The 24909-nt window shown below is 44.5% G+C and overlaps 1 protein-coding gene across 1 annotated transcript in view; it reads left to right on the top strand.

Moving 5' to 3' along the window:
- LOC110496868 (potassium voltage-gated channel subfamily H member 8-like) overlaps nucleotides 1-24909 on the top strand; it is a 75136-nt gene that overhangs the window by 41586 nt on the left and 8641 nt on the right. Inside the window, exons 6-13 of the mRNA XM_036953387.1 lie at nucleotides 68-272; nucleotides 9246-9458; nucleotides 10194-10393; nucleotides 14131-14380; nucleotides 15988-16202; nucleotides 16622-16660; nucleotides 20644-20945; nucleotides 21172-21287. Coding sequence (XP_036809282.1) covers nucleotides 68-272; nucleotides 9246-9458; nucleotides 10194-10393; nucleotides 14131-14380; nucleotides 15988-16202; nucleotides 16622-16660; nucleotides 20644-20945; nucleotides 21172-21287 — 1540 coding nt within the window. The remainder of the gene's footprint in view (nucleotides 1-67; nucleotides 273-9245; nucleotides 9459-10193; nucleotides 10394-14130; nucleotides 14381-15987; nucleotides 16203-16621; nucleotides 16661-20643; nucleotides 20946-21171; nucleotides 21288-24909) is intronic.

Below are 24909 nucleotides of genomic sequence, written 5' to 3' on the forward strand. Positions count from 1 at the left end.
GCTCCCCTCTGCACCTCCTCTGCTGTTACTGTAATAGAACCACACCTGTCATTCATTCCCCACCCAGGTATCAGTAGTCCACCTGTTGAAGACAGTGCGTCTGCTCCGGCTGCTGCGTCTGCTCCAGAAGATGGACCGGTACTCCCAGCACAGCACTGTGGTGCTCACCCTGCTCATGTCCATGTTTGCCCTGCTGGCCCACTGGATGGCCTGCATCTGGTACGTCATCGGCAAGAAGGAGATGGAGGCAAACGCCTACTCCTGGGACATCGGTGAGTGGTGGGAGCGACTAGTTTTGTCTGAGAGGGGATCAGGGATTTGGTTGGGTATTGCATCAGTGAGCTGCTTGCTCTGTGAGGTGGGGGCATCAGAGATGGGGAAAGTAGGGGTCAGGAAGAGAGGTGGAAGAGTGAGGGGTGAGCATATCTGAGAATCGCCTTAGGGGTGGGCATCGCCGGGTAAGCGGCTAGTTCTGTCTGGAGGGGTTCAGGGACGGCATCATTTACCTGGCTAGAGACCCTGAACATCAATGGATGAGACGGACATTGGTGAGCAGCTTGTTCTGTCTAGAGGGGTTCAGGGATGGTGCTGACATTTGGTGCGTGGGCGTTTTTGGTTAGTAGTGTCAGCTGGTCATGGAAGCATATCATGGCTTATGTGTGGTTGTTTTTGGCTGGCATCTAAACTCAGCAAAAAAAGAAATGTCCTCTCACTGTCAACTGCGTTTATTTTCAGCAAACTTAACATGTATAAATATTTGTATGAACATAAGATTCAACAACTGAGACATAAACTGAACAAGTTCCACAGCCATGTGACTAACAGAAATAGCATAATGTGTCCCTGAACAAAGGGAGGGGTCAAAATCAAAAGTAACAGTCAGTATCTGGTGTGGCCACCAGTTGCATTAAGTACTGCAGTGCATCTCCTCCTCATGGACTGCACCAGATTTGCCAGTTCTTGCTGTGAGATGTTACCCCACTCTTCCACCAAGACACCTGCAAGTTCCCTGACATTTCTGGGGGGAATGGCCCTAGCCCTCACCCTCCAATCCAACAAGTCCCAGACGTGCTCAATGTGATTGAGATCCGGGCTCTTCATTGGCCATGGCAGAACACTGACATTCCTGTCTTGCAGGAAATCACGCACAGAACGAGCAGTATGGCTGGTGGCATTGTCATGCTGGAGGTCATGTCAGGATGAGCCTGCAGGAAGGGTACTACATGAGGGAGGAGGATGTCTTCCCTGTAACGCACAGCGTTGAGATTCCCTGCAATGACAACAAGCTCAGTCCGATGATGCTGTGACACACTGCCCCAGACCATGACGGACCCTCCACCTCCAAATCAATCCCGCTCCCGAGTACAGGCCTCGGTGTAACGCGAATCCGACAATCACCCCTGGTGAGACAATACCGCGACTCGTCAGTGAAGAGCACTTTTTGCCAGTCCTGTCTGGTCCAGCGGCTGTGGGTTTGTGCCCATAGGCGACATTGCTGCCTTTGATGTCTGGTGAGGACCTGCCTTACAACAGGCCTACAAGCCCTCAGTCCAGCCTCTCTCAGCCTATTGCGGACAGTCTGAGCACTGATAGAGGGAGTGTGCATTCCTGGTGTAACCTGGGCAGTTGTTGTCGCCATCCTGTACCAGTCCCGCAGGTGTGATGTTTCAGATGTACCGATCCTGTGCAGGTGTTGTTACACATGGTATGCCACTGCGAGGACGATCAGCTGTCCGTCCCACCTCCCTGTAGTGCTGTCTTAGGCGTCTCATAGCACGGACATTGCAATTTATTACCCTGGCCACATCTGCAGTCCTCATGCCTCCTTGCAGCATGCCTAAGGCATATTCACGCAGATGAGCAGGGACCCTGGGCACCTTTCTTTTGGCATTTTTCAGAGTCAGTAGAAAGGCCTCTTTAGTGTCCTAGGTTTTCATAACTGTGACCTTATTTGCCTACCGTCTGTAAGCTGTTAGTGTCTTAACGACCGTTCCACAGGTGCATGTTCAGTGTTTAAACCCATTTTTACGAATTATCTTTGAAAGACAGGGTCCTGAAAAAGGGACATTTCTTTTTTTGCTGAGTTTATTAGCTTCCCAACCAGCATCTCGCTATGCAGTTTTAATGGCTGTGTTGATTATTTTATTGATTCAATTGATTTCTAATGAGACACTCATTACACTATAAAATATTCATGCACGGGGAAGGAATTTAATGTGACTGGGGAAAAACATGTCCTGTTTTTATTTGTTTCTGGGGTTTTGATTGACAGAGTAGAGTAGTCCCACAGTAATGACTAGTCGCCGGGCCCCAGGCTTCCCCTGAACACATAATGTCCAACACATAATGAGGCCTCTAGAGCTGATCCCCAGTCAGTATCGATGAGCCAGGCTCTATTCTCAATTACATCTCCCTGACGTCTCCAAACTGATTCTGGGTCAGTATTGATGGGGCCATGAGAAGCTGATGCTGTTTTTCCAATTAACTGAGCCTCAGTGTCATGCAGGATTAATGCACTGTATCTCAATTATGGAATTCTAATGCTGATCCCACGTCAGTGAGAGCGGTATATCCAATTACCATTCTTAAGTGTCTGGTGGAGGTCTCAGGGACCTGCTGATTGTTTCAACACTCACGTTATAGATAGGAGCTGACCTAGGATTAGTTTTGGTTCTCAGGTACCTGGTATCAGGGATGGATTGCGACCAGAAGTCATCCCGGACGTTTCTAATGCACAGGCTTTTACAGGCCCACCATCCTGCAGCGAAAAGAATGGTGGATTAGTGTAACGCTCCGGGTGTCGTGGGTGTGGAGTCAGACGTAGGAAACAGAGAGTGCGATGCTGTGCTCTTTAATGCACAAAACGCAACACAGGGTGCTCACAACCACAATACACGACCAGGAACAAACACGTTCCTCTACTGCAAAACAGGTCCCAATAATTAATCCCGCACAAAGAACCAGGCGGGCCGGCTGACTAATAAAGCCTCACTAATTATAACCAACTCAAAACAGGTGTACTCAATAAACACATAAGGAGGGGGAGAAAAGAATCAGTGGCAGCTAGTAGGCCGGTGACGATGACCGCCGAGCGCCACCCGAAGGGGAAGGGGAGCCACCTTCGGTCGGAGTCGTGACAATTAGGCTACCATTATTTAAAATAAGGTTCATTCGGCGCAAAATCCCCAATTTAGACCGACCCGCTAGGCTTCAGATGGACCAGCACATCTGGCATTTGTTCAAGCTGCCCTATCTGTTTGTTCTTGCTAATACTCAGTTTGTATGTTTTTTTTTTTACCTTTATTTTACTAGGCAAGTCAGTTAAGAACAAATTCTTATTTTCAATGACGGCCTAGGAACAGTGGGTTAACTGCCTGTTCAGGGGCAGAACGACCGATTTTGTACCTTGTACCTGGTTACTAGTCCAATGCTCTAACCACTAGGCTACCCTGCCGCCCCAATGTTAGGCATTCACAGTTCTGGATACAGTGGAAACAGTTCAGAGAAACTATATTGTTGACTCCAATTATGGGCTCCAATTATGCTATATACACTGAGTGTACAAAACATTAAGAACCTGACATTGACTGACCAGGTGAATCCAGGTGAAAGCTATGCTCCCTTATCACTTATTAAATTCACTTCAATCAGTGTAGATGAAGGGGTGGAGACAAGTTAGAAAATGACAACACAGACACACATCTACAACACGTGTGTCTGTGCCTGTGTGTGTGTCTCTTTACAGTCCCTGCTGTTCCATAAGCCATATTTGTATACGTTTTTTTCCCCAATCAGATTTTACTGCTTGCATGAGCAGTAAGACTGGACCAGTAGTCCAGGTGCGATAAAATTAGGTTCTGCCTTGTTGCTAGTGCTATTAAGATAGTGCTGTTAACAATATGTAGTTGAGGTTCAGCATTTAGTGAATGATTTGTCCCAAATACAATCATTTTAGTTTTGAAATATTTAGGACTCATTTATTATTTGCCACCCATTCTGAAACTGACTGCAGCTCTTTGATAAGTGTTGCGCTTGCTGTGGTAGCTGACGTGTATAGTGTTGAGTCATCAGCATACATAGACACACAGGCTTTACTCAGAGTCAGTGGCAGGTCATAGGTAAAAAAACATCACTACTCTGGACGGCTCTGACTTAGAATACATGGACAACTACAAATACCTAGGTGTCTGGTTAGACTGTAAACTCTCCTTCCAGACCCACATCAAACATCTCCAATCCAAAGTTAAATCTAGAATTGGCTTCCTATTTTGCAACAAAGCATCCTTCACTCATGCTGCCAAACATACCCTTGTAAAACTGACCATCCTACCAATCCTCGACTTCGGCGATGTCATTTACAAAATAGCCTCCAATACCCTACTCAACAAATTGGATGCAGTCTATCACAGTGCAATCCATTTTGTCACCAAAGCCCCATATACTACCCACCATTGCGACCTGTACGCTCTCGTTTGCTGGCCCTCGCTTCATACTCGTCGCCAAACCCACTGGCTCCATGTCATCTACAAGACCCTGCTAGCTAAAGTCCCCTCTTATCTCAGCTCGCTGGTCACCATAGCATCACCCACCTGTAGCACGCGCTCCAGCAGGTATATCTCTCTGGTCACCCCCACAACCAATTATTCCACTTCCAGTTCTCTGCTGCCAATGACTGGAACGAACTACAAAAATCTCTGAAACTGGAAACACTTATCTCCCTCACTAGCTTTAAGCACCAACTGTCAGAGCAGCTCACAGATTACTGCACCTGTACATAGCCCACCTATAATTTAGCCCAAACAACTACCTCTTTCCCTACTGTATTTATTTTATTTATTTATTTATTTTGCTCCTTTCCACCCCATTATTTTTATTTCTACTTTGCACATTCTTCCAGTGCAAATCTACCAATCCAGTGTTTTACTTGCTATATTGTATTTACTTTGCCTACATGGCCTTTTTTTGCCTTTACCTCACTTATCTCACCTCATTTGCTCACATCGTATATAGACTGTTTATACTGTATTATTGACTGTATGTTTGTTTTACTCCATGTGTAACTCTGTGTCGTTGTATGTGTCGAACTGCTTTGCTTTATCTTGGCCAGGTCACAATTGTAAATGAGAACTTGTTCTCAACTTGCCTACCTGGTTAAATAAAGGTTAAATAAATAAAATTAAAAAATCCCTCTCAACCATACAATTTTATAATTCTTTATCAATCCACAGGGATTGAACCGTTTTTACAGTCACCTTAATGGGTGCATATTTATTATTAACTAGAATAAGCAATTTCAAAAATGTGTCAAGTGCAGCGTCTGACTGCTCCTCATTACACACTACAGACCGTCAAATATTCTTTACATCTTCAACATAGCGATCACTGCAAAAGTTATTGTATGACCTCTTATACACTATATTAGGTCCAGCCTTTGGAACTTTGGTTTTCCTAGATATGGCTATTATATTATAGTCACTACATCCAATGGATTTGGATCCTTCTTTACAGCAGATTTTTGCAGCATTAGTAAAGTTGTGATCAATACACATGGATGATTCCATTCCTGTGCTGTTTGTAAGTACCCTGGTACTGTAGGTTGACTGATAATCTGATCCAGGTTGCAGGCACTGGTTAAAGTTTGAAGCTTTTTCATGAGAAGGGCAGCTTGATGAAAGCCAGTCAATATTTAGGTCACCCAGAAAATATACCTCTCTGTTGATATCAAACACATTATCAAGGATTTCACACATATTATCCAGATACTGGCTGTTAGCACTTGGTGGTCTATAGCAGCTACCCACAAGAAAGAGCTTTAGGTGAGGCAGGTGAACCTGTAGCTGTATTACTTCAACACCGTTTGACATGAGATCGTCTCTAAGCTTTACAGGAATATGACTCTGAACATACACTGCAACACCTCCACAATAGGCAACCCGGTCTCTTCTGAAGATGTTGAAACCATGTATTGCATACCACTGTATCATCAAAGGTATTATCTAAGTGAGTTTCAGAGGTAGTCAGTATTTGAATGTTATGTTACTAGAAAGTTATCCATTTCATGAACCTTGTTTCTTAGGCTATGTATGTTAACGTGGGCAATTTGTAGCACTTTTCTGGGATTGATAGTCTTTATTGCTTTATTGGGAGGCTTATCAGAGGTAGACATGACAATGGTATTTATGTTTGAGCTGATAGTGCAGGGTGAGCTGCACACAGTGGATTTCCTACTAGGGCACACCGCCCAGTGCTAACAATATAACCCATGTTCATAGGCGCATAATTATGGCATACAAAAGCTGTAGGATTGACAGAAGCATTCAATGGAGTTTGAGGTACATAAATGAGGTTACTTACATTATGACTGCCAACGCCCCTGGGACAATGTACATTTGCAGCAGCACTACGGCAACTCAGCGACATAATGGTAAGGATTGTCTGAGCAGGGCTTCGGTCAATGATAAGTCATTGTCTCAACGCAGCCTTGAAATGCACGGACAGGGTCCAGGAGCCAAGATGATTTGGATGGACCAAAAGGTGTCAAAGTTATCTATAAGAGTTATGCCAACAGAACTACAGTTGTCTTTTAGCCAAGTGTTTAATGCTAGTAGCCTGCTGAATCTTTCACAGCCGCGGCCCAGCGATGGTACCAGGGCTGAAATAATTGCCCACTTTTTGGAATCTTTCAGAGCAAGAATCAGTTCTTTAAAATGCATTTTCAGCAGTTCCGAGCTAGCCCTCCTAATGTCATTTGACCCTACATGGACTGCGACAGGCGCATCGGTTTGTGCCAAGAACTGCAACGCTGCTGAGTTTTTCACGCTCAACAGTTTCCTGTGTATATCAAAAATGGTCCACCACCCAAAGGACATCCAGCCATGGGGGTGCAACTCAATATTAGGAAGGTGTTCTTAATGTCTGGTATACTCACGGTATACTGTATATACAGTGGGGTCTGAAATGATTGACACCCTTGATGAAGATGAGCAAAAATGACTGTATAAAATAAATAATTAAAATACTGAGCTATATTTTATGCAAAAAACTATTGAAATTAGATTATTGTAAAAAATAATGGTAAATAATTTGTGACATTTTGGAGTCACTTTTATAATAAATAGGAATAAAATACATTTTTAAACACTTGTACATAATGTGGATGCAACCATGATTACGGATAATCCTGAATGGATCGTGAATAATGAGGAAAAAGTTATAGAGGGTCAAAGATTATAACCCCAAGACATGCTAACCTCTCACCATTACCAATAACATGGGAGGTTAGCATGTTTAAGGTATGATCTTTGACCCTCTATAACTTTCTCACTCATCATTATTCAGGACTAGTTTAGGATTATCCATAATCATGGTAGCATCCACATTAATGTAGGTATGATCTTTGACCCTCCGTAATTTTCTCACTCATTCATTCAGGTTTATCCGTAATCATACCCTTTTGAGCAAAAAAGTATTACTTGTTTATATTTTTATGAGCAATTGTATTTGTATAAAATAATATAGCTTCCCAATTTTTTTAGCGTACAATAAAGCTCAGTATTTGAATTATTTATTTGATACAGTTATTATTGCATATCTTTATCTTATCCACACAAATCAATCAGCCTGAGATATGATGACAATCCACCTGTCACGACTTCCACCGAAGATGGTTCCTCTCCCTGTTCGGGCGGCGCTCGGCGTCTCAGCGCTCGGCGTCGCCAGCCTACTAGCCATCACTGACGCATTTTTCCTTCTCCATTTGTTTTGTCTTTGGTTCTTTCTCACCTGGTTTAATTTGCTTTAATTTCTGTGTGTTTAATTACCCCTGTTGCCTGCTTAGGTTTGTGCGGGATTATTCATGTGATGTTGCTCGTTGAGGTTGTGCCTTAGTTATTTTCACATATTATACCGAGTGTGTATAAGTTTAAGGAGCGTTGTTTTTCCTCCTTCCGTGAGTAACTGTGTTCTCTTTTGTTGAGGGTGTTTATTTGGTATTGTACCTGACCTTATTGTGGTGGACTTGCCTATTAAAAGACGTTACTTGGACATCTCTGCTCTCCTGCTCTTGACTCCTTCACCTACCTCTAAACACAATAACGTAACACCACCATTTAGTTTGTCTGTCTGATTAAATCTCTATCTCTATTATGGGCAAATCTGAAATGGCACCCTATTTCATATATTAGGGGTCTCCAACCTTTTTTAGCATGAGAGCTACTTTTAAATGATTAAATATGTTGTGAGCTTCTGATTTAAAAAAAAATCCTAGCTTTCAAATAGGCCCTCTCTTTGTATTTTCCCGAATTCAGATTTTCTTGGTAAATTTTTGTTCTGTTTTCTCTCAACAAATTACAATTATTCATGTAGAAACAATGACATTGGATGGTCTGAGTCCATGTCAATTCTTAAAATAACATCAGAAGACAAAATTTGAGGGCTGGGAAAAAAAAATACAAAATGTTGATCTTTGAGTGAAATACCCCTTTAAATGCTTCTTTGGCGAGAGAAGAATGTGCTGGACTAGCTATGTTTTTGCTGCTGCATATGTCATAACAGAGTTTGCAAAAAACAAAAGCCCACCCGAATGATACAAATAATCATGAATGTTTTGGGGAAAGATTTTATAGTGTTTATTTATTTTTGTCTTTCTGTTTAACCAGAAGACAGTTACTGTATCATTAACACTAACTGGCGACACTAAGTGAATAAAAGACAAACACGTGCACCACACAGACGTACAGGGGCATTATTTCTGGAAATGAATGGGCAGATATTGTTACTTTTTAAGTTAATTGTGGATAACCAGGGGCGAGATAATGTCAATGTGGATTTGATTGATAGTAGCCAGGAGCTTGAGGTGTCTGATACATGTGAGATTTGTTTATGACAATTTGTGGTGGAACACGTGAAAAATACATGCAGAATTGTTTGGAGAGTTACTCATCGGTAGGCTGCGAGCTATGGGTAGCTCACAATCGACCTCTTGGAGACCCCTGCCCTATATAGTGCAATGCTCTGGTGAAAAGTTATGCACTATCTAGAGCAAATGAAGACATTTTGGACAAAGCCTATGACTGTGTTCTGATTCTCCACCCCTCACAATCATGACTGGAGGAAGTTTCCACCATTCCTTACACTTCTTCTAAATCATGACGGAGTGTACGAGTGTACACTTTGAGCTTTGAGCGAGAGAAGGGTTAGAGAATTGGAGCAAAGCCCATCTTTCCCTCCCTCCTCTCTGTCTCCAGGCTGGCTTCATGAGTTGGGGAAGCGTCTGGAGTCTCCCTATGACCCCTTGGGGGAAGTGAACGGGACGGGGCTGAGCGGTCCCTCTCTGAGGAGTGTCTACATCGCTTCTCTCTACTTCACCCTGTCCAGTCTGACCAGCGTGGGCTTCGGCAACGTGTCGGCCAACACCGACGCTGAGAAGATCTTCTCTATCTGCACAATGCTCATCGGAGGTAGGGGAGATACACACACACGGGCACACACACACACACACGGGCCCACACACGCACATCACAATGAATGCATGTAAGAACTATTCAGAATGACATCTGTGAACACCAGGCAATGTTCATAATGTTAGCTTCGTCTGGTTTTATCTAGTTTTACTGTGATAAGGACTGGTCTTGTGGCTGATCCGCTGGTTTGGACTGCTTCTATTTGGTTTTAGCTGGTCCAAACCAGAGACGTGAACTGGTTTTGGGGCTGTGGGTTTAAATGAGGTCACAGTGGCAAGTGTTCTCCCTTTGAATGTTTATGAGCCTGGCTGTGTTAAATGTCCCCGACTGCCTGGGGGCAATCACACACACACACACACACACACACACACACACACACACACACACACACACAACCTCTAGTAAATCTTTCTCAGAATGTTTTCCTCTTCTCTTAATCTTATGCCCCACCTCTAAATCTCATGCCCCACCTCTAAATTTCATGCCCCACCTCTAAATATCTTGCCCATCCATCTCCAAATGTGACCCCCCAAACTCAATTTTACTCCCACACTCCTAACTCCAAACCCACCACCCAATATCATGCCCCTCTAACTCCTCCCCACCAAAACCCTGTTTTCCAACCCTCCCTCCCTCCTGTCTGTCTGTCCTCGGCCTGCCTGCCCACCAATCCCTCCGCCCTTCTGTCCCTCCCTTCCCCCCTCCCTCTTTCCCGCCATCCCTCCCCTCCAGCGTTGATGCACGCCCTGGTGTTTGGTAATGTGACAGCCATTATCCAGCGGATGTACTCTCGCTGGTCCCAGTACCACACCCGCACCAAGGACCTGAAGGACTTCATCCGAGTCCACCACCTGCCCCAGGGCCTCAAACAGCGCATGCTGGAGTACTTCCAGACCACATGGTCCGTCAACAACGGCATTGACTCCAACGAGGTGAGCAATCTGAACACCCTTTGTGGAGAGTGTTATTATAGGTTATTGTTTCAGCCCGACACTATCACTCCTGATTCAACTATCAAGGGCTTGACGATGAGAGTGTAAACCATAAAGAAGTTTGGCTGAACAAGTATTAAAAAAATAGAGAGGGGGTGGGGGTGAAAGAGAGACAGAAAGAGAGAGAGAGAGAGAATGAGAGAGAAAGAGCATGAGAGATGGATAGACTGAGATACAGAGCAGGACAAAAAGAGAGACAGTGGCCCATCATGCCTCAGGAGCAGTTTGCTTTTGAGACAGACAGCAAAGACATAACAGAACAGAGCATTCAGATAGGGCAGAGAGATGAATCACAGATGTATGAATTATAGATAGGCCTGTTGATTAAAGTGGGCCTCTGTTGTCATGATGACTCACTGATATTTTCTGTTCAGCACGTTTCTGCTATTGGCTAAAACAGAGACTGACAGATGTTGTGTGTCAGGGATGATTAGATGATGATTAGGACATTAATGGCTTAGTAATGTAGCTGGTGTTTTGTGGTGGGAACCAGGGGCGCCGCCAGGGATATTGGGCCCCATAAAAATATATCACATTGGGCCCTACCACCACCACAGGCCACACCAAACCTTGCGCAGTTTCTGCGACCACACACCTCCAGAACCCAATCGACCCATTCAAAGCTTTAAATAACTCTACCTTTGCAGGCTTGCAACTCTCTCGTAGTCCAATATTTACTGTAGGATATTTACTGACAGTGAGCTGTGAAAATATAACACTGTGCGGACATGCATGCAACATTCTGCATACAGTGGAATTCACTATTTGACATAAGACTGATACCCTCTATAAGAAATGTGCTAAAGGCCGTCTTTTACAGTCTAAATGTCATTTTAATGGTAACATTCTTGAATGGAAAATTCTCTTAACATTAATGTATAACCTAAAATAAATATAACTTAAATATATATTAACCTTTTCAATTACAATGAATATAACTTAAATATATATTAACCTTTTCAATTACAATAAAAAAAAATCATTTTTTTATTTCACCTTTATTTAACCAGGTAGGTTCTCATTTACAACTGCGACCTGGCCAAGATAAATCAAAGCAGTGCGACACAAACAACAACACAGAGTTAAACATGGAGTAAAACAAACATACAGTCAATAATACAGTAGAAAAATAAATCTATATACAATAAACATTATCATCTATAGAATTATATAACAAACAAAAGAATAAAATCAGCAGCAGACTTTTGAACTAAGTTTACATACCAACTAGAAAATAAGCAGCTGTGAAGTGGAAATGGGAATGAAAAGGCCTGGTGGTGGCGCTAGAGGAAAGGTCAAGAGGTCACCAAATCAATAGGTTTCTTCCACTTGGGGTCTTGATTGTGCACAACACATTTTATGGTCAATCCAGCCATTACTTTGAGATATATCTTGTTCTCAGTCTATTCTCAGTCTGTTCTCTGCCTGTGGGCATCATGTGTGTAGTGATCCAATATCCACAGCCATACCATTTAGCAGTTATCACTGGCCCTCGCTCAGTCTTACTCACAGAGAGCCCAGCGCTGAGCCTTCTTGTTAGTAAAGTTACTGATCAAGTCTTTGAAGTCCAGCTTTCTAGCTAACTGACTTTCAATGGGACAGCATGGCAAGACTGCAAAGCCTGTCCTGGGACATAGTGGACATCAAATAGTTGTTTATCAGTTTTAGCTTACTGAAAGCTCTCGCCACCAGCAACGGTCACAGGCAGTGTGCAAAATATACGTAAAGCAATGCACACTTCTCCCACAATGCTTTGCAGCTGCATCTTACAAATTCAATTCAGGTGACCAAGAGGGGACAAGTTAGGGGGGAAAGTGGCAGCATATACAGTGTTCAGGTGTCTTACTTCATTTTGATCTCTGGAATACTTCATGATCAGTGGTTGGCACACAGAAGGGACTTTACCCCTCTAATCTGACCAACTTTCAGAACAGCAGAAAATGATTCTACAATTTTTGCAGTGGTGTTGAACCAAGTGTCCAAGTCACTTATGATGTTGTCCATAGCAGTAACAAACACTGTGTTCTGAAACACTGTTGCTGCACTGTCCTGAGCCGTCTCTTCTTGAGAGTCATGGAATCTCTTCCTTTTCCTCTGGCGGCTGTGTTCCTTGCTAAATTGAGGTGCAACATCCATTTGCGTAGAAATCAGTGTTGCCTCAGACAGGAGAGACTCCCATCCATCTCTAAGAGACTGCATCTCTTCCTTTAAGGCTCTGATATTGGCTGCCTCTGTGTCAAGTGAAATTTTTCCTGACTGGAGAATCAAATTCATGTCCTCAATGCATTGCAGTACCTGCAATTATGACAACTGACATGTCATTCAACACAATGCTGCTCACCTCCTCCTTCAGTTGTGAGTAGGGCTGGTTCAGGGCTGTGGGGATGGGGAGACAGGGCTGCTAAGCCTGAAGCTGCATCTGTTGGGTCTGGCACCAGGCAGGGGGAGGGACAACTGATTTAGTGTGAATAGATGGCTAAAAGTTTGCCTGCATTGATTAAATGTTGGCTAATAGAGAGCGAAATGTAAACACTCAGAATTTTCTGTGAAGATATTAAGTAACTAATGTTAGGGGAGCAATGGATTTCACTATGGACTAAGCTAACAGGTTAATTTACACCACATTTACACACTGACCTCATCCAGCTTCCTTTGTGAAAAATTGGGTGACATACTGTCGCCCATTCTCTTCTCTCTCTTGTCTTTCTTTTCTTTCTTTTCATTTTTGGAAGCCAGATTTCTCTTTAGGAAGCTGAGACACGACAGTTTGGGGGCAGGACCGAACCATTTCATGTAAATATGGGGGGGGGTTGGCCAATACAGAGGCACTCTGGATATTTACTTTTTGCCAAAATCAAGAAAAGAAACATAAACTGTTGGTTTTACTAGTACATTGTAAATAAAATATTATGTTAATGATGATAGGTTAATAATTTAAAAATGTAAAAAATATGCCTAATGTTCTAAGAACTTTTTAGGGCCTCTGTGAATCACCCCCCCCCCCCCCCCCCCCCCCCCCCCCAATACGGTGCCACTGGTGGGAACAATAGTGTGTTGGCAGAGGTCTCAATATAGGGTCAAAGTAGGAGGGCTGATCTAGAATCAGGTTCACCCTGTCCATTCAATATAATCTGTAAGGAAAAACTGATCCTAGTCCTAGATGAGTATATACTTTGTCATACTTTGAGATGCTTTATGATGTGGTGTGTGGTTCTGTTGTATCATTATGCCTTCTTTCAATAATGTTTGTTTAAGATACCCCCAGTTGTGCTGGGTCAAAAGTTCAACTCACTCCATGCAGCACCAGCTAAAGTCAGCACAACTTATTGCAAACACTTGCAATATTTTCACCAAAGTGCCTTTATTCAAAGTGGCCTTAGACATGCAGATTTTTGGTGACATCATCACTTTTAAAATGGTATTTATTTAGCTGACCTTTTTCTAACCTTTTTTAATCAGGAAGTCCCTTGAGATGAATAATCTCTTTCTCGAGAGGGTCCTGACCAAGATAGCAGTTTAACTGCAATCGTGCCATGGCTAACAATCTCAATCTCTCTCTCTCTCTCTCTCTCTCTCTCTCTCTCTCTCTCTCTCTCTCTCTCTCTCTCTCTTCTCTCTCTCTCTCTCTCTCTCTCTCTCTCTCTCCTCCACCCCCCCCCCCCCCCCCCCCCATATAGCTGCTGAAGGACTTCCCAGACGAGCTGCGCTCCGACATCACCATGCACTTGAACAAGGAGATCCTGGAGCTGTCACTGTTTGCCTCGGCCAGCAGGGGGTGCCTGCGCTCCCTGTCCCTGCACATCAAGACCACGTTCTGCGCCCCTGGGGAGTACCTGCTGCGCCAGGGGGATGCCCTGCAGGCCATCTTCTTCGTCTGCTCTGGGTCCATGGAGGTGCTGAAGGACGGCATGGTGCTGGCTATACTGGGTGAGACATGGTGCTGGCTATACTGGGTGAGACATGGTGCTGGCTATACTGGGTGAGACATGGTGCTGGCTATACTGGGTGAGACATGGTGCTGGCTATACTGGGAGAGACATGGTGCTGGCTATACTGGGAGAGACATGGTGCTGGCTATACTGGGTGAGACACGGTGCTGGCTATACTGGGTGAGACACGGTGCTGGCTATAGAGAAAGGGAGGAAGGGAGGGAGGTAGGGGGAAGGGGGAGAGGGAGGAATGGGAAGCGGGAGGAAAGGGAGGGAGGGAGGGTTGGATAGGTGAGCAGGTAGGCCGAGGACAGAAAGGCAGACAGGTTGACAGGCAGACAGACAGATAGACAGAAAGGCAGACAGACAGACAGACAGTCAGATAGGCAGGCAGGCAGGCAGACAGACAGACAGACAGACAGACAGACAGACAGACAGACAGACAGACAGACAGACAGACAGACAGACAGGCAGATGTAGTCCATTTTTGGAACACTTTGTAATGCTACTTGGCTGATTCCATCCCAACAGGCCACCTGTGGATCACAGTTTACATTGTAGGGCTGAATCTACAGGCCTCTGTCACCTGCCACTCCCTCTCTCTGTGTGAGTGTGTGTCCCTGTGTACAGTATCTGTGACTGAGCCTTTGTATGCTTGTTTGTTTGCTTATTAGTGTGTGTGTGGGGTGGTACCCCACTACCACTTATCTACAACACAAAATCCATGTAAACATATGTGTATAGTGCGTATGTTGTCATGTGTCTGTGTGTGAAGTCAACCTCTCCTCTACTTTGAGCCAGGAGAGATTGACATGCATGTTATTAAGGTTACGGGCCAGCCGTACTGCCTTGTTCTGGGCCTTAGTGACTATGTAATGTGTGTATACAGTATTTAACAGGGACAACACTCTCTTTCAGAGCTCTCCTGCTGACTGTGCAGAAGGTCAGGCTGACATTGACAATCTGGGAAGAGTGAAGCTCTCTAAAGCATTACGCCAACTCCTTACAAACCTTCTCACAGCCAAAACCGCTCAGCCAAGCTCCGAGCAAGAGTGTGCCACACAAAAGAAGAGGGGGGGGGTTGAGCGGTAGAGAGAGGGGAGGAATAGATAGAGGAGAGGAAAGGAGACAAATGGAGAAAGAGAGTGAGGGAGGTAGGGGTGAATAGAGAAAAGAGCAGAGCGAGGGGATGAGAGCAGTCACGACAGCACTGCTTACTATCAGCACCCCCCAGCACCCAATGCAGATAAGCAGTGTTCACAGTTCAGTATGACAATGATAAATACTTTAGCACAGCTCAAGAGCTATTCCAGCTTCCTCATGACATTATGCACACCTAGCCAACACACGGGGCCGACATCCAACACAGGAAAATGAGGGCAACCTAAATAAAAAAAACTGAAACATAGTGTCACTTTATGACATGCAATATATTCTATGCTATGTTCTAACTATGATCTATGACTGATCAGATTATGTTATTAATAACAGTCCATGACACAAAAATACAGCCCTAGAAATTGTGGCTTTGTCTATTCTAGTAATTCTAATTCTATGTTTACAGCTTTCTGTTTGAAACGTCCATCCCTCCCTCTCCCTCCCCAGGTAAGGGTGACCTGATCGGGGCCAACATGTCTATAGATGACCGGGTAATAAAGACCAACGCAGATGTGAAGGCCCTAACCTACTGTGACCTGCAGTGTATCAACCTGAGTGGTCTATACGAGGTACTGGACCTCTACCCAGAGTACACCAGCCGCTTTGTCCAGGACATCCAGCTGGATCTAACATACAACCTGAGGGAGGGACACGAGTGCCATGTGAGTCACATGCACATACATAGAGAGAGAGAGAGCGAGCAGAGGGAGGGAGGGAGGGAGGGAGGGAGGGAGGGAGAGAGAGAGAGAGAGAGAGAGAGAGAGAGAGAGATGATGGAGTGCAGCAATAGCCTGGGTTCCTAAATGAGGAATGGTGCTGTAATTACAGTCAGGTGTGTCTGGTCCTGCTGCCCAAATAACACTGGCCCACTTTACACACACGCAGACACGCACGCACGCACGCACGCTAGCACGCACGCACACTGCCACAGCGCAAAGTGGAAAACTATGCTATTGAGAGGGGCAGCTCATGAGAGATTTCCTGTAACAACATTATGTCATAAAGAGTTTCTGAGAGGGAGGATAACATCTGGGTTGGGCAATATAGACATGTTAAATTCACTCACTTTTCTTTCTGACAGGTTATGTCCAGATTGTCCACCAAACCTTTGGACACACAGGTACGGTTAAAAAGACACTAACGAAGATATCTGATAACAGTTCTATCAATGTTGGCTTTTTTTCAATGTAAAACAAAGCCAAGGGGTTTGTGCTGAGAATTTATAGTCAACATATCTCCTTTAAGGGCTTTTGGATGTTTTAATAATGGTGCAGAGCCCCTTCACAAACTGACCCACAAATAACCATGAATAAACTTCTTCCAAAATCATTTAATGTTTCTTATGACACAGTAGTAAAAACTATTCCAGTCTCCATCTCTTGTAGTTGACTCAAATCACTCTTTGGCATAATGATTTGTATTAATGGTGGAGGGGGTTCAGAGGGAGGAGGAGAAGGAGGGAATGATGGAGAGAGGGGTGAGGGGGCATATTCATTGGTGAGAGAAGTTTGAGTTTTTATGGTGATGGAGGGGGTTGGGGTTATGGGGATGGAGGGATGAGAGGTTGGGTATGAGGGGGTGGGGGCTGGGGGTGGGGATGGAAGGATGATGGGATGGGGGTTGTGTGTGGAGGGGGGTTTGGGGATGGAGGGATGAGGGGATGGGATGAGGGGATGGGGGTTGGGAATGTAGGGATGGGATGGAGGGATGAGGGGATGGGATGAGGGGATGGGGGTTGGGAATGTAGGGATGGGATGGAGGGATGAGGGGATGGGGGTTGGGTGTGGAGGGGGGTTTGGGGATGGAGGGATGAGGGGATGGGGGTTGTGGATGGGGAGGGATATTCATTTTGAGTGGAAGTTTGAGTGGAAGAGCTGATTTGATTGACAGACCGCTGGGGGAGACTTTGGCGACTCATTAAATTACAGAGCAGAGTCTGGCGTCATTTAATATTTACAAGAGGAAGTGAGGGAATTTTGGGTAGAAATCTGAGAACAGTATTAGACCAGGTGATTAATCAGAGAAGGATAGTGTGTGTGTGTGTGTGTGTATGGTGTGTATGGTGTGTGTGTGTGTGTGTATGGTGTGTGTGTGTGTATGGTGTGTATGGTGTGTATGGTGTGTATGGTGTGTGTGTGTATGGTGTGTATGGTGTGTATGGTGTGTATGATGTGTATGGTGTGTATGGTGTGTATGGTGTGTATGGTGTGTATGGTGTGTGTGTGTGCGTGTGTGTGTATGGTGTGTATGGTGTGTATGGTGTGTGTGTGTGTGCGTGTGTGTGTATGGTGTGTATGGTGTGTATGGTGTGTGTGTGTGCGTGTGTGTGTATGGTGTGTATGGTGTGTATGGTGTGTATGGTGTGTATGGTGTGTGTGTGTGTATGGTGTGTATGGTGTGTTTGGTGTGTATGGTGTGTATGGTGTGTATGGTGTGTATGGTGTGTATGGTGTGTGTGTGTGCGTGCACGGAGCCATCAACATTCAGTGGATGGTTTCAGAAACCACAAGGCAGATTTTTACTAAATAAGAAGGAGAACATTGGTCACCTATCAATAGAAGGAGAACATTGGTCACCTATCAATAGAAGGAGAACATTGGTCACCTATCAATAGAAGGAGAACATTGGTCACCTATCAATAAACATATCATGCTATTTTCTGCTTCTAAAATTCAGCATTTTACTCACAGCATCTCATATCGCAGGTCATAAGCAATCTAAATAGTCATTTAGCAGACGCTCCTATCCAGAGCGATTTATTAGTGCATTAATCTTAAAATAGTTAGGTGAGACAACAATCGTATCGTGCACATTTTCCCTCAACAAACTATTTATCAGAAAGGTCAGTGCTTTCTTATTGTTTTGGGGAGTGAGGTCCGTCGGGGTCCCCGTTGGGGGCGCCTTGAGAGTTATTTAAGATACTCTTCAAAGAGGGTTTCAGACTTTTTCAAAAGATCTGGCTCATTAGGGGTTGAAAGGTCATCAAAATCATTGAGGTCAGGGGTCACGCTGTTCATTACAGCCAAGGTCAAAGTGCGACCTGTACCTGTGCTGCCTTCATTATTCCCCAGGTCATAGTTAACTAATGTGCTTCACTGGGCTCTTGCTTCCACCTTGTCACACACAAAGGCTTAGTGTGCCAGGTGCTCCCAAAGCCTACAAGTCAATACTGGATTTTAACACTGAATAGAGACCTCTTTCTCTTTCTCCATCTCACCCTCCCCCTCACTCTCTCTCAATTCAGTTTCAATTTAAGGGGCTTTATTTGCATGGGAAACATCACTTGCCAAAGCAAGTGAAATATGAACAGCACTACATTCACAAAAGTTCCAGAGGATTACAGACATTTCAAATGTCATATTATGTCTATATACAGTGTTGTAATGATGTGCAAATAGTTCAAGTACAAAAGAGAAATGGTGTTTATTCTTCACTGATTGCCCTTTTCTTGTGGCACCAGGCCACAAAACTTGCTGCTGTGGTGGCATACTGTGGTATTTCAACCAGTAGATATGTGAGTTTATCAAAATTGGATTTGTTTTTCAAATTCTTTGTGGATCTGTGTAATCTGAGGGAAATATGTCTCTCTAATATGATCATACATTTGGCAGGAGGTTAGGAAGTGCAGCTCAGTTTCCACCTCATTTTGGAGGGCAGTGTGCACATAGCCGGTCTTCTCTTGAGAGCCAGGTCTGCCTACGGCGGCCTTTCTCAATAGCAAGGCTATGCTCACTGAGTCTGTACATAGTCAAAGATTTCCTTAATTTTGGGTCAGTCACAATGGTCAACTATTCTGCCACTGTGTACTCTCTGTTTAGAGCCAAATAGAATTCTAGTTTGCTCAGTTTTTTTGTTAATTCTTTCCAATGTGTCAAGTAATTATATTTTTATTTTCTCATGATTTGGTCCGTCTAATTGTGCTGCTGTCCTGGGGGTCTGTGGGGTCTGTTTGTGTTTGTGAACAGAGCCCCAGGATCAGCTTGCTTAGGGGAATCTTCTCCAGGTTCATCTCTCTGTAGGTGATGGCTTTGTTATGGAAGGTTTGGGAATCGCTTCCTTTTAGGTGGTTGTAATTTAATGTCTCTTTTCTGGATTTTGATAATTAGCCTGTATCGGCCTAATTCTGCTCTGCATTCATTATTTTGTGTTTTACGTTGTACACAGAGGATATTTTTGCAGAATTCTGCATGCAGTCTCAATTTGATGTTTGTCCCATTTTGTGAATTCTTGGTTGGTGAACTTCACAACCATAAAGGGCAATGGGTTCTATAACTGATTCAAGTATTTTTAGCCAAATCCTAATTGGTATGTCAAATGTTATGTTCCTTTTGATGGTGTAGAAGGCCCTTCTTGCCTTGTCTCTCAGATCATTCACAGCTTTGTGGAAGTTACTTGTGGCGCTGATGTTTAGGCTGAGATATGTATAATGTTTTGTGTGCTCTAGGGCAACGGTGTCTAGATGTATTTTTTTTAATTTGTGGTCCTGATCTCTCTTTCTCTCTCCGAGTGTCTGTGTATAAAAAGGTTGTGGAACCTTAGTCAATTATATCTAAATATATATTGCTCAGCATTTTTCCCAGAGTATGTAACATTAAGTACAGGCTTGAGTTCTGTCAACCGTGGCAGCACAGAACCCTGAGAGAACCTTGAGTTCTGTCAGCCGTGGCAGCACAGAACACTGAGAGAACTTTAGCTATTATAAAAATAGAACCTTCTTCACCGAGGTGGCTGTTTGGCTAACACACATTACAATGGAATCCTGCCCAAATGGCACCCTATTCCCTATGGGCCCTGGTAAAAAGTAATGAACTCTGTAGGGAAAAGGGTGCAATTTGGGATGCAGCTCTGGTCTCATTGGTGCTGTCTGTTCCAGACAGTCCTTTAGTTACAGCAATACTCTGTTCTCTCAATTCTATAGCATCCAGATTCATCAGTAGAACAAGGTGTCCCCAAAATGTATTTGATTGTGTGACTCCAAGCACAAGTGATGTTGCTTGTCTGTCTGTAAAATAACATGAATGCACAGTGAATGTTGTTTGAATCTCCAATGAGTGTTCTCTGTCTTATATGCTCTTTCTTTCTCCTCTCTCTCTCTCTCTCTAGTCAGAGGGGAGAGGCAACGGACGAGTGATCCAGTGCTATCCATCCATCATCGAGAACCAGGTGCAGAAGGAAGAGGATGAGGAAGATGAGCTGGTGTCTGTGTCTCCGGAATCGGAGCGGAACATCGTTCTGTACCCCAGAGTGGTGTCATCTGGGAAGTCTCCACTAGGTAGAGCCGAGATGGAGAGAGAGTTGCATAGTGGCAGAGAAGTAACACACCAGAACACTAGGAAACTGAGGAAGAAGATCAAGATCCACCAGACAGCTCTCACCACGCTAGACCCCTCCAACCTCAGCCCTAGGTAACAGCTAATACTCTCCTGCATTTTATTGACTCATCAATCACTTTTTGACATCAGTTGATCTGTCTATCAATCCGCCTGTCTAATCTGTCCCTTTCATCCCCCTCTCTTGCTCTCCCTCCCTCCCTCCCTCTCTCTCTGTCCCTCACTCCCTTCTTCCCTCTGGCGCTCACTCCCTCTGCTTCTCTCTCTCTCTCTGTCTCTGCCTCTGTCTGTCTCTTTCCAGGGTTGTGGACGGTACAGAAGACAGTGAAGGTATAGAGACGTCTCCACTGTTCTCCTTCTCTCCTAGTCGAGCCCATCCAGTCAGCGGTTCAGGGAGCGCACCAGCCACATCTACAGGTCTCCATAACCATAACCACAACCACAATCACATCTACAGGTCTCCACAACCATAACCTCAACCACAATCACATCTACAGGTCTCCACAACCATAACCACAACCACAATCACAATCACATCTACAGGTCTCCACAACGATAACCACAACCACAATCACATCTACAGGTCTCCACAACCATAACCTCAACCACAATCACATCTACAGGTCTCCATAACCATAACCACAACCACAATCACATCTACAGGTCTCCACAACCATAACCTCAACCACAATCACATCTACAGGTCTCCACAACCATAACCACAACCACAATCAAATCTACAGGTCTCCACAACCATAACCTCAACCACAATCACATCTACAGGTCTCCACAACCATAACCTCAACCACAATCACATCTACAGGTCTCCACAACCATAACCACAACCACAATCACATCTACAGGTCTCCATAACCATAACCACAACCACAATCACATCTACAGGTCTCCACAACCATAACCACATCTACAGGTCTCCACAACCACAACCACATCTACAGGTCTCCACAACCATAACCACAAACACATCTACAGGTCTCCACAACCACAACCACATCTACAGGTCTCCACAACCATAACCACAAACACATCTACAGGTCTCCACAACCATAACCTCAACCACATCTACAGGTCTCCACAACCATAACCACAACCACAATCACAATCACATCTACAGGTCTCCACAACCATAACCTCAACCACATCTACAGGTCTCCACAACCATAACCACAACCACAATCACATCTACAGGTCTCCACATCCATAACCTCAACCACATCTATAGGTCTCCACAACCATAACCACAACCACAATCACATCTACAGGTCTCCACAACCATAACCACAACCACAATCACAATCACATCTACAGGTCTCCACAACCATAACCTCAACCACATCTACAGGTCTCCACAACCACAACCACAACCACAATCACATCTACAGGTCTCCACATCCATAACCTCAACCACATCTATAGGTCTCCACAACCATAACCACAACCACAATCACATCTACAGGTATCCACAACCATAACCACAACCACAATCACATCTACAGGTCTCCACAACCATAACCACAACCACAATCACATCTACAGGTCTCCACAACCATAACCACAACCACAACCACATCTACTGGTCTCCACAACCATAACCACAATCACATCTACAGGTCTCCACAACCATAACCACAACCACAATCACAATCACATCTACAGGTCTCCACAACCATAACCTCAACCACATCTACAGGTCTCCACAACCACAACCACAACCACAATCACATCTACAGGTCTCCACATCCATAACCACAACCACATCTACAGGTCTCCACAACCATAACCTCAACCACATCTACAGGTCTCCACAACCATAACCACTACCACAATCACATCTACAGGTCTCCACAACCATAACCACAACCACAATCACAATCACATCTACAGGTCTCCACATCCATAACCACAACCACATCTACAGGTCTCCACAACCATAACCTCAACCACATCTACAGGTCTCCACAACCATAACCACTACCACAATCACATCTACAGGTCTCCACAACCATAACCTCAACCACAATCACATCTACAGGTCTCCGCAACCATAACCACAATCACATCTACAGGTCTCCACAACCACAACCACAACCACAATCACATCTACATGTCTCCACAACCATAACCACAACCACAATCACATCTACAGGTCTCCACAACCATAACCACAACCACAATCACATCTACAGCTCTCCACAACCATAACCACAATCACATCTACAGGTCTCCACAACCATAACCTCAACCACATCTATAGGTCTCCACAACCATAACCTCAACCACATCTACAGGTCTCCACAACCATAACCACAATCACATCTACAGGTCTCCACAACCATAACCACAACCACAATCACAATCACATCTACAGGTCTCCACAACCATAACCTCAACCACAATCACATCTACAGGTCTCCACAACCACATCTACAGGTCTCCGCAACCATAACCACAACCACAATCACATCTACAGGTCTCCACAACCATAACCACAACCACAATCACATCTACAGCTCTCCACAACCATAACCACAATCACATCTACAGGTCTCCACAACCATAACCTCAACCACATCTATAGGTCTCCACAACCATAACCTCAACCACATCTACAGGTCTCCACAACCATAACCACAATCACATCTACAGGTCTCCACAACCATAACCACAACCACACTCACAATCACATCTACAGGTCTCCACAACCATAACCTCAACCACAATCACATCTACAGGTCTCCACAACCACAACCACAACCACAATCACATCTACATGTCTCCACAACCATAACCACAACCACAATCACATCTACAGGTCTCCACAACCATAACCACAACCACAATCACATCTACAGCTCTCCACAACCATAACCACAATCACATCTACAGGTCTCCACATCCATAACCTCAACCACATCTATAGGTCTCCACAACCATAACCACAACCACAATCACATCTACAGGTCTCCACAACCATAACCACAACCACAATCACATCTACAGGTCTCCACAACCATAACCACAACCACAACCACATCTACAGGTCTCCACAACCATAACCACAACCACAATCACATCTACAGGTCTCCACAACCACAATCACATCTACAGGTCTCCACAACCATAACCACAACCACAATCACATCTACAGGTCTCCACAACCATAACTTCAACCACAATCACATCTACAGGTCTCCACAACCATAAACACAATAACATCTACAGGTCTCCACAACCATAACCACAATCACACCTACAGGTCTCCACGACCATAACCTCAACCACAATCACATCTACAGGTCTCCACAACCATAACCACAATCACATCTACAGGTCTCCACAACCATAACCACAATCACATCTGCAGGTCTCCACAACCATAACCACAACCACAATCACATCTACAGGTCTCCACAACCATAACCACAACCACATTCACATCTACAGGTCTCCACAACCATAACCACAATCACATCTACAGGTCTCCACAACCACAACCACAATCACATCTACAGGTCTCCACAACCATAACCACAATCACATCTACAGGTCTCCCCAACCATAACCATAACCACAACCACATTCACATCTACAGGTCTCCACAACCATAACCACAATCACATCTACAGGTCTCCACAACCACAACCACAATCACATCTACAGGTCTCCACAACCATAACCACAATCACATCTACAGGTCTCCCCAACCATAACCATAACCACAACCACATTCACATCTACAGGTCTCCACAACCATACCCTCAACCACAATCACATCTACAGGTCTCCACAACCATAACCACAATCACATCTACAGGTCTCCACAACCACAATCACAATCACATCTACAGGTCTCCACAACCATAACCACAACCACATCTACAGGTCTCCACAACCATAACCTCAACCACATCTACAGGTCTCCACAACCACAACCACAATCACATCTACAGGTCTCCACATCCATAACCACAACCACATCTACAGGTCTCCACAACCACATTCGCATCTACAGGTCTCC

This window comes from Oncorhynchus mykiss, chromosome 18 (genome assembly GCF_013265735.2).
Source record: "Oncorhynchus mykiss isolate Arlee chromosome 18, USDA_OmykA_1.1, whole genome shotgun sequence".
NCBI lineage: Eukaryota > Metazoa > Chordata > Actinopteri > Salmoniformes > Salmonidae > Oncorhynchus > Oncorhynchus mykiss.